Raw genomic sequence first — 10,132 nt, 5'->3', positions numbered from 1 at the left:
TATTGCAGACACAGGTGCTAGGTGGTGCAGTGGGTAGAGCGCCAGGCCTGGAGTCAGGAAGACCTGAGTTCAAATCTAGCCCCAGACACTTACTAGCTGTCACCTAACCCTGCTTGTTTCAGTTTCCTCATCTGGAAAATGAGCTGGAGAAGGAAATAATGACAAACCACTCCAGTATCTTTGCCAAGAAAACCCCAAATGGGGTCACGAAGAGTTGGACATGACTGAAAAACAACTGAGCAACAAACTGGAGACATACGGTAGTACAAAGGCATCGGGTGCCTGGATGAGAGGAGAGAACACATGGGGTGGTGAGGAAAACATGAGCGATGCGAAGTGCTTTTCAAACCTTAAAATGTTATATAAATGTTAGTTATTACTATTTATGATTAAAAGGGGTCCTCAGAATGACAGGGGCCAGACTAGTCAGCTTCTAATGGCCTTTCCGGCTCTCCGGCTCTGAGTGTCTGAGAGGAGAGGTTCGGGAGAGGGAGGAAGTGCTCGTAGTCGAAGAAAAAAAATTAATACTACAATTATGTTCTTGTGTACCAACTCTGCTGGAAAAATTTTATTTAATCTAATGTAAATCTCATATCCAAGCACTTCTAGCTTGGGGACACAGCTGTCCAAACCAGCACAGTATCCTGCGCGCTCTGACACAACTCCGCCCCAAAATGATTTCAGGTAACATTGAAAGGAATCTTGAAGTAGAAAATCACAACATGCAAAACCAGAGTTTGGGTAAAAATTCCAGAATAGTTAGATAAGCAAGTCAAAATCCCAGTGTTGCCTCCTCCTTGGCCTACTCCCTTTGAGGAATCCATGGGTCTCCTCTCAGCGATCCACAGGGAGAATCTTACCAGAATGTGAGGAGAAAAGTCTCTCTTCTTTCAGAGGAGCTGAAGGCATTTCCCTATGGTGAGTCTTATGCCTTCAGGGACAGGGAAGGCAATGATTGCAGATAAGAGTTGTTTGATTATAGTTGCGGGGCAGCTGGGCACCAGCAGCATATACAGCACTGAGCCTGGAGTCAGGAAGACCTGAGTTCACATCCAGCCTCAGACACTTACTATTTGTATGACCCTGGTCACTTCACCCTGTTTGCCTCAGTTTCCTCATCTGCAAAATGAGCTGGAGAAGGAAATGGCAAACCCCTCCAGTATCTTTGCCAAGAAAACCCCAAATGGGGTCACAGAGAGTCCGACACAACAACAACGGTCCTGCATCTGGGTCCATTTCCCTCAGAAAGGCTTTTGTTCTATTCATTCCCCTAAAGAGACAAGTTTGCAGAGGATTTTTAGGTCAGAGAAATGTTATTTCTTAATATTTCCAGTTTTGCTTAAAGAAAAAAAAAAGGAGGAGGTTTGTCCCCCCACACCATTTTGCCCAAGGCCAGTCTGGATCCGCCTAACCAATTAGTCTGACACTGTCTCTTCTGAGGACAGAAAGGCCTTGGGTAAAGCCCTCTGGGGTAGAAGTCCACAGCTGTCCAGCTGCCAAGCACCGTCTTGCCCTCTGTTCTCATTTGCTGAAGCAGCAATCAGAATCTACTCCACCTCTTCTCCTGCTGGGTCTCACAGGGTGGGTTAGGGGGCTTCAGTGAAGTGTTTGCTGGTATTCAGGTCGAGGGTCAAAGATTTCCAGCACCCTGTGAAAACAGAAGGAAGTGGTTCAGGCCTGATCTGGGCAACCCAAACCACCCTCTGGGAGAAGTTACACAACCCTGGGGCTGCCCTGTCTAGGGCCCACCCCTGTGGACAAGGGGAACAGCGCCCAGGCAGAGAAGGGAGTCAACACAGCCAGTCTGCTCAAAATAAGAAGGCTGGCAAAAGTAAAGCGTTTCAGGGCTCCGAACCCCTGACATTCCACCTGCCCGGTCTCTCCATCTCTCTAACTGTGAAGCAGGGGGAGGGAGGGAGGAAAAGAAGTAACCGAAACAGGAAGTACCGATTTCTTCCCATTATTTCACTGGTCTGGGAAGTCCCTTCACTGAAGCTGATCACAACCCCTTGTGAGAGGAACAAGCTTGGCTCCTCTGGAAACTCAGGCAACAGACACAAAGCTCATGGCTAAGTCTACACTGCAAAGCCTTTCCAGCTCAGGAAGACATGTGACCTTGGACTATCCAGGCAAGGCTTTCAAGAACCCAGGGCCATCTCAACACCACCATAAGGCATCAGAACAGGCTCAGAAACTTGTGCAAGGAACACTTACTAGCTGTGTGACCCTGGGCAAGTCACTTAACCCCAACTGCCTCACCAAAAAAACCAAACAAACCAGAAACTCATGCAAACAGAGAGTCATTGGCCTCCACTCCTGGCCTGGCAGTGGGCACTGCCCCCAGAGTAAACAAGTAGCAGCCAGAGGTGCCCGACCTTCGCCGGCCAGGGAAGAGGCACAGGATGACCTCTGGAGAACAAAGGTGCCCAAATAGTAGGGAATCATTCAGAGTGGGAAGGGGCCTGAGAGGTCACCAAGGCAGCTCCTTTTACAGATAAGGAAGTGATCTGAAGCCCAGAGAGGGAAAGTGACTTGCCCAGAGTCATATAATTATTAAGTATATGAGGTGGGATTTGAACTCAGGTCTTCCTGACTCAAAGTCCAGTGCTCTGGGACCTCAGGGAGGTCACTGAGACACTGGTTTGGTGAGTCAGGGCCAAGCAGATTTCCTGCTCCAGCTGAAGGCAATGTAAGAAAAGACCTAAGATACACCTCTCTTCACACCAGTCAAATCCATACAATGGGTATACTACCGGGAAAACGGCTTTACCCAATCAGAATGGCCGGGATGAGAAGAACAAACGCTCCCAGGAGAAAGGGGAAGCCCTTCATGAAGTTCAGGGTGGCTGGATAGAGGGAGTTGAAGATTCCCGATGCTGAGAGCATGGAGATCCCACTCACACAGGCGATGGATGAGAAAAGAGCTCCTGGGGTGAGGAGGAAGGAGAATCAGAGAATTACAGCATCTGAAAATACTGGAGGCGAATGCTGAAGGAGGGAATTCTTTCTATAGCGTTCCTCTAGCTTCTAGCTGAATGCTTTCAGCAAAAGGGAGCGCATTCCCACTGGGAACAGCCCATTCTGTTACTGGTCAGCTCTGCTCCCAAGTCCTTTCTTAGTTGAGCTAAAATCTGCCCCTTTCGAATGTCCAACCACTGGCCCAAGTCTGCCTTTAAAGCAACCCCAAACGAATCTACTCTCTCTCTTTCCATGATCTGAGGACAATGACCGCCCATGGTGAATGTCACTCCCCACCATCTGCCCCTGGGAACCAACAGAAAGGCCTGGAAGGAGACCAATCCTCTCTGCTCCCCCAGCATTGAACGGGCAGCCTAGGAAGTGCCGCTAAAAGCACTTCTTCAGACCAGGATCCTCTCTTGGAGATGGCTCTGGGTCAGTCACTTGCGGGCCACACACCAGGACAAAGCATCTCTGCACTGCCTGCCCACGAGCAGACAGACACTAGCAGTTCAGTTCAGTTGTGACAACAATAAGTTAGAAATAACCTGTCTATCCAACGACAAGGGAATGGATGAGTATCAACCCTGATACATTCACGGAATGAGATATATTTTTGAATATTTATTTTTACCCAATTACACGCAAAAACAATTTTTAACATTTGTTTTTAAAAATTTCGAGTTTCAAATTATCTCCCTCCCCTACCCCTCCCTGAGACAGTAAGCAATTTGCAGATGTGTAGGTATATATATATTTTGTGTATGTGTGTGTGTGTATGCATGTGTATATATGTATATGTGTATATAGACAGACAGATAGATAGATACACATATTAATTTTTTTTAATGATAAATATGAAGACAAGGACATATGGAAAGTTCTACCCAGGGTGTCCCAAAAGGCTTAGCTCAGTTTGGAGCTATTAAAGCTTAAGTGAAGACTTTAGGGATACCCAGGACTAAGTGACAGAAAGAGAGATGAGTGGACCTTAAACCATATGCATGAGCATGCACACATGCACACACACACACACACACACATGCATACAAGCAAACACAAACCCTTTCACACACATGTGCATGCACACACACTCTTTCTCACACACACTTTCTCATGCACACACTCTTCCTCACACACACACACACACACACGCATGCGTGCACACACACTTTCACACACACACACACACACACACACACACACACACACACACACACTACAACTACACAAAAAAAGACTTGGAAGGAGACACAAAACACACTCCAGTATCTTTGCCAAGAAAACCCCAAATGGGGTTGATCAACACAACTCTAGGCTGCTATTTCCTATTGCTGTGAGAGGGGACAGACAGGCCCCCTGCCCAGCTCGCAGGACACAGGGGCCTACATGGACCAGAAAGAGCCCCGATTCCTTACCCTGCTCTGTCTTGTTCACCAGCTTGGACAGCTTGGCTCGGATCACTGGCGTAACCACCAAGGAGAGAGAGAGGATCCCATAGCCTGTGGGGAGATGAAAACCAAACACGTCAGCCGCAGGTGCATCAGGGAACGGAAGCCTGGCTCCCAGACATCCAACATGAGGACTGAGGTGAGAGATAAGGCAGAAGAGAGGGAGGTGAACCAGCCTGGAAGCCCGAAGACCTGGGTTCAGGTCCTGTCTCTGACTCACTCCGGCTGTGTGACCCTGATCAGTTTGTGTACCTCTCTGTACTCTGGACAACTCCTGAAGACTCTAAGCTGCCAATAAGATGTTGGCAGAAAGAGTTTCCTCACTCAAGATATTGCCTAGGGCAATGAAATGTTGGATCTAGTCTCTAACTTAAACATCCCCGTCCTCCTCCTCATTCCTAGGAGCTTTCTTGTCTCCACTACAGGACCCATATGCTGCTCAGTAAAACTGCACGAGTTCTCTTGGTGGGGGGCAGGATTCTGAGAGGAACCACTGGGCCCTGATGGGCTACCCCGGGGACGTGATAGTGAGCCCCCCAGCCTGCCCCGGGCCAATGTGGCGTCCACGTGGGCTCACCTGTAAACATCAGAGCTGTGGTTCTGGACAGAGAAAACACCACCATTCCAACAATGTTGAAGGCGAGGCTGATCTCTGCCACCCAGCTGTCCTTTAGGCACAGCTGGCAAGCCCACAGCTGCACCAGGCCCACGAGGTAGGAAAGATGCTGGGCCGCTGAGCCATAGCCGATCAGATCAGAGCCCCAGCACAGGGGCCAGCTTAGCTCATACACCACCACGATGTCCCAAGTTCCATAGTGAATGGTGAGCACCAGGAAGAGGGCTAGCAGGTAGAGAGCCAAATGCTTCCTGGACTTCCCCGGCGAAGGGGCTGCAAAGAGTTGGAATATCAAGCGGTAATGCTGAAGAGTGAAGAGAGAAGCCTCGTGTGGATTGGGCACCGACTCTCGGAACACAAACGCCGAGTAGAGCATGGCGGCAATCAGCATGGCCAGAGCCAGCCAGAAAGGATTGGTGTAGCCCTGAGCCTTGATCCAGTGGCCCCCCGCGATGCTGGCCAACATTCCAGATATCCCCAGGCAGGCCTCCAAGATAGCCATGCGTAAGGTCCGGGTGCGCGGGGTGCTGATGTCGGCCACAGAGGCAAAGCCGGTGCCCAGCAGGGCATTGTAATCCCCCAGGAAGGCGCAAAGCAGGCGGCCCAGCAAGAGGAAGCCGACATGGAGCTCCAGGATCACAACGAGGATGTACACGATGACCTGAAGGATGAGGCCGAAGGAGGACAGCACCAACAGCGGGCGCCGCCCAACACGGTCACTCCATGGGCCCAGGAGGGTGGCCGAGAAAAGTCCCACGAAGAGGCTGCTCAGATCAATGTAGAGATTCCAGTGGGAGGTCATGGTCTCCACTTCCTGCACAGGCACAGGCCTCCTCAGTCCAGTAACCATGTCCTTCCCACCCCCAAACACACATACACTGGAGGCCGAGGCTGCAGACCTCAGGAGGTGGAAGTCCCCCAGATGAGGAGTCCCTCCCCAGGGCACAGCTAGAAGGCGGCAAGAGGCTTCATCCATTACTGAGCCCACTCCCCCCATTCTACAGAGGAAGAAAGTGAGGCCCAACTAGGAAAAGTGACTTACCTGAGATCAAGGAGATCTCGAGAGCAGAGGATGGGCAAGGAATTCTCCCTTCCAAATCCTTCACTACATTCCTTGGGGTTATTCTCCATCTCCCTAATTTATATGTCAGACCCCCTTCAAACCTCAACTCCAACGTTTCTCCTACCATAGTTCTGTCTCTTAGCCCTCTTTCTTCCTAGGTCCTACCCGGGACATATGCCTCAATAATTCTCTCTTAGTACAAGTCCCAAGGCTGACCCTCTGTGGGCATCATCCACCCATCCATCCCCCAAGGCCAGGACCCTTAGGAGTTATTCTAAGGACCATTTTCCTCTATCAGTTCCCTCAGTCCAAGGCCAACTCCTGACCACACCCCACAAAAGTACAGATAAACAGTAGTTTGTCTGAAAAAAAAATCTAGGGGTTATAGTGGACCTTAATCTAAATATAAGTAGACTGTGTGATGTGGCAGCAAAAAAAGGAATTTGGTCTTGGGTCACATTAAGATGCTAAGTTTCCTGACCTAAGAACTGAAAAGCACCCTCGAGGTCATTAAGTCTAGTCTGGTCATTTTACAGATAAGGTAAAGTCCCAAGGTCTAGGTCACCCAGGTAGGAACTGTGAGAGGCAGGATTCAAACCCAAGGCCTCTGACTCCATCCCTGAGCCCTCTCACTGGCAGAGCTTCCATGAATAAGAGGCGGCAGTCCCTCTGAAGCCTGCTTTGGCCCACAGGCCAGATGTGGAATAAGGGGCTCAGTTCCGTGGGCCACAGCTTCAGAATGATCCCAACCAGCCAAAGAAGGGTGATCAGCATGGTGAGGGGTCTGGAGACCATTTGGCATGGAGAATGGTTAAAAGAACAGGGAGGTGTGTCTGCAGAGGAGAAAATTCAGGGGAAAGGAGAGATGTCTTCAAGTATTCAAAGGACTATTATGTGAAAGAAGGACCAGGCTTGATCTCTTTGTCCTCAGAGGGCAGAACCAGGTGATGATGGGAAGAAGGTGCACAGGAGGCCAGGTAGGTGGCTCAGCGGATAGAGCAGTGCAGCTGAATTCAGGAAGACCTAAGTCGGACTTTTACTAGGTGTTTGACCCTGGGCAAGTCACTTAACCACAGTTTCCTCAACTGTAAAAATGTTGATATGTAAAATGATGATAGTACCTACTTCCCAGACTTATTGGAGAATCAAAGTGATATATAAATGCTCATTATCATTACTATTATTATTAATTATAGCAGAGGTCAGAGCGCCATTTCTTAGGGATATATATGTATATATGTATGTGTATGTATATACATATATATGTATATATACATATATATGTATATATATATAGATATAGATAGATATAGATATAGATAGATAGATAGATAGATAGATAGATAGATAGATAGATAGATACACACACACACATATATCAATCATAGTGGAGATTCCTTTCTATATAGAGGTTGGAATAGATGTCTGCTGAGGTGGGTCCCTTCCAACTCTCAAATTCTGTGGCTATGAAACTGCAATCCAGAGGAGAAACTTGTCCAGAGCCACCCAGACAGGGATTCAAAGCAGGCCTTTTTTCTACTAGGCCAATGGTACCTCTTGGTACTATCAGCCTCATTTTACAAATAATGAAGAGGAAACAGGTTCAGACAGATGAAGTCACTTGCCCATGGTCAAATAACTAATGAGTGTTAGGCAGGATTAGAATCCAGGTCTCCTGACTCCAAATACAGCCACTTACTACAACAGAAAGCACTCAGGATTTGGCATCAGAGGATAGGGGTTCAAAGATTGGCTGACCTGACCTCTCTCTCTCTCTCTCTCTGGGCCTCAGTTTCTTTGTTTCTTTTCTTTTTCTTTTTTCTTTTTTTTTTAGGCAATTGGGGTTAAGTGCCTTGCCCAGGGTCACACAGCCAGTGTCTGAGGCCAGATTTGAACTCAGGTCCTCCTGACTCCAGGGCCATCTAGCTGCTCCATGGGCCTCAGTTTCTTTAACTGTAAAATCAGACAGTTAGGCTAGATGACCTTAAGGCATCTTCCAGTTCTGAATCTGATCCTAGGTGCCCTTCCTTTGTCAGTTCCATCCAGCAACAGGATACTCAGTGGTTCTTCAGACCCCTGACCCTTCCCCATAACCCTACCCACTAAGTCATTCTCTCCCCTCAGACTAAGTTCCTAATTACACCATGCAAAACCTAGTTCAAGACTCCTCTGGCAGGCTCAGTCTCCCAGCCCGAGCTGTGTCCCTCCTAAGACCAGCCTGCTGCTCTCTTAAGCTCCACCTCTTCAATGCTTTCTCCAGGCCCTGCCTCCTTTAGACCACTCTCTCACGATTCACTCCTAGACCCTCTCCTCAGATCAAACACCCTCCTACCTTGGTGTAAGAAGACTAGGAAGATGAAGGTGGGATTGGTTCCTCTTACAACCCATCCCCTACTCTTCCATCCAGTGACACTGGCCCCCATGCCGTTGCTAACACAAAAGACTCCATCTCTTGGCTTTGGGCATTTTCTCTGGCTGTTTCCCATACCTGGAGAGTTTTCCCTCCTCATCCCGGCCTCCTGGCTTCCTTCAAGTCCCAGCTAGTCCCATCTTCTACAGTAAGTTTTCCCAACCCTTGTTAATTCTACTGCCTGCCTTTCCTCTGTTATTTCCTATTTATCCCTTCCACGGCTTGTTTGTTCACAGTAATTTGTACGTTGTCTTCTTTTGCCTTGTTTTCATCCCCAGCGCTTAGCTGACACACAGCAAGCCCTTAATGAATGCTTATTAGCTGACTGACTGACTCCTGATCAGGCCCCTTCCTTTTTGGCTCAATCCTCGCCCCCTCTGCACTGATCACTCGCTCTGCTCAGGCCCCGCCCCTCTGTCACTTTCCCTGCTCAAGGCCCCGCCCTCTCGGCAGCTCTCCAAGCCTGGGTCCGCCCCCTCCGCCCAGGCCCCGCCCCCAACCCTCCCGGCTCCCCACTTCCAAGCCAGCGGCGTCCGGCCCGTACCTGCTGCTTGGGGTCTGCGGTGTCGTTGCAGCCGCCCGCCCGACTGGTGCCGTTGTAGCCCACCTCGGCGCCCAGGCGGTGCCACAGGTACTGGGTGGTGAGCGGCCGCTGCAAGGCCAGCGAGAAGTTCGCTAAGAAGAGGACCAGCTCCACGGGGCCCCAGCCTCGCCAGGGTCGGACCCCGCTCCCCGCGGGATCTTTGGGAGCGTCGGCCGCGCGCTTCCCGGGGCTCGGCGCGTCCATGGTGCTCACGAGCCCGCGCTCCTGCTCCCGGACCGTGGAGACCTGGGTGCGCGCGCTCAGCTGCCCGGGACCAGAGTGAGCCGCGCGTCCAGCTGCGCTCCGTCCCCTCCGGTACACTTAAAGCCCCGGGCCCGCGCTGTTGTGCGCATGTCTTCGGGGGCGGGGCCCTCCAGACCCCTGCCTCCTTTGCGCCGATGGCTCTTTGCAGGAAGGAGATTAAAAAAAAAAAGTTTTATTCGCCCCATGAGAAGCCGAGGCCCAGGCAAGTTAAGCGGTCTGCATGCCCACAGTGCAGAATAATGGAAAGGGTCCTAGAAGGCCCAGGACCCAGATGTGAATTCTGATTCTGCTTCTTAGTGCCTGTTGTAACCTTAAGGTCACTGCCCCTCTCCGGGACTCAGTGTCCTTCTCTGCAAAAGGAAGGAATACCTTCCAGCTCTGGATCTATGATTCCCCCAGGTCATTTTTTCATTTTTTTTTTTTGTTAAATTCTGAACTTAAAAACCTCAAATAAAATTAGCATTTGTACAACAGAAGTTGAGAGATATACATGAAATGGCAGATTGCTTTTTAAAAAGTATATCATAAATTCAACAAGCAGCTTTCAAAGCTGCCAGTGATTCCTTCTAGCCCATCTTATATTCTTTTCTCATTTTTTTTGGGGGGAAAGGGGGCTTTCCCTAACCCTACCACTTCCAACTTCCCCCCTAGGATTTTGAGCTTAAAGATACATTAATTAGAGACAGAGAAGAAGGCCTCTGCAGTGAAAAAGAAAAAAAGAAGCTGATTGGAGAATAAGAGTTTGGGGTTCAAATATTGCCCTTGATGCACATTATCTGTATGACCC

General features: G+C 49.6%; 1 protein-coding gene across 1 annotated transcript; it reads right to left on the bottom strand.

Moving 5' to 3' along the window:
• Positions 1-533: 533 nt before the first annotated feature.
• Positions 534-9,547, bottom strand: SLC46A1 (solute carrier family 46 member 1). Its single transcript, XM_020963364.2, has 5 exons — positions 9,043-9,547; positions 4,987-5,839; positions 4,377-4,460; positions 2,771-2,927; positions 534-1,648 (listed from the first exon to the last, which is right to left on the bottom strand). The coding sequence occupies exons 1-5, from the start codon at positions 9,283-9,285 to the stop codon at positions 1,597-1,599; spliced, it is 1,389 nt and encodes a 462-aa protein (XP_020819023.1). The 5' UTR covers positions 9,286-9,547; the 3' UTR covers positions 534-1,596.
• Positions 9,548-10,132: the final 585 nt, after the last annotated feature.

This window comes from Phascolarctos cinereus, unplaced genomic scaffold (genome assembly GCF_003287225.1).
Source record: "Phascolarctos cinereus isolate Bilbo 61053 unplaced genomic scaffold, phaCin_HiC Scaffold_5;HRSCAF=322, whole genome shotgun sequence".
NCBI lineage: Eukaryota > Metazoa > Chordata > Mammalia > Diprotodontia > Phascolarctidae > Phascolarctos > Phascolarctos cinereus.
The sequence above is the reverse complement of the archived record's forward strand: the minus strand, read 5'-3'. Positions and strand labels throughout refer to the sequence as shown.

Bases quoted from the DNA above. Each gene is read 5' to 3' on its own strand.
- SLC46A1 (XM_020963364.2), bottom strand. From the start codon at position 9,285: ATGGACGCGCCGAGCCCCGGGAAGCGCGCGGCCGACGCTCCCAAAGAT. The intron at 5,840-9,042 runs GTACGGGCCGGA...GTGCCTGTGCAG, and splicing joins CCGCAGACCCCAAGCAGCAG to GAAGTGGAGACCATGACCTC. The intron at 2,928-4,376 runs GTAAGGAATCGG...TCCTCACCCCAG, and splicing joins GGTGAACAAGACAGAGCAGG to GAGCTCTTTTCTCATCCATC.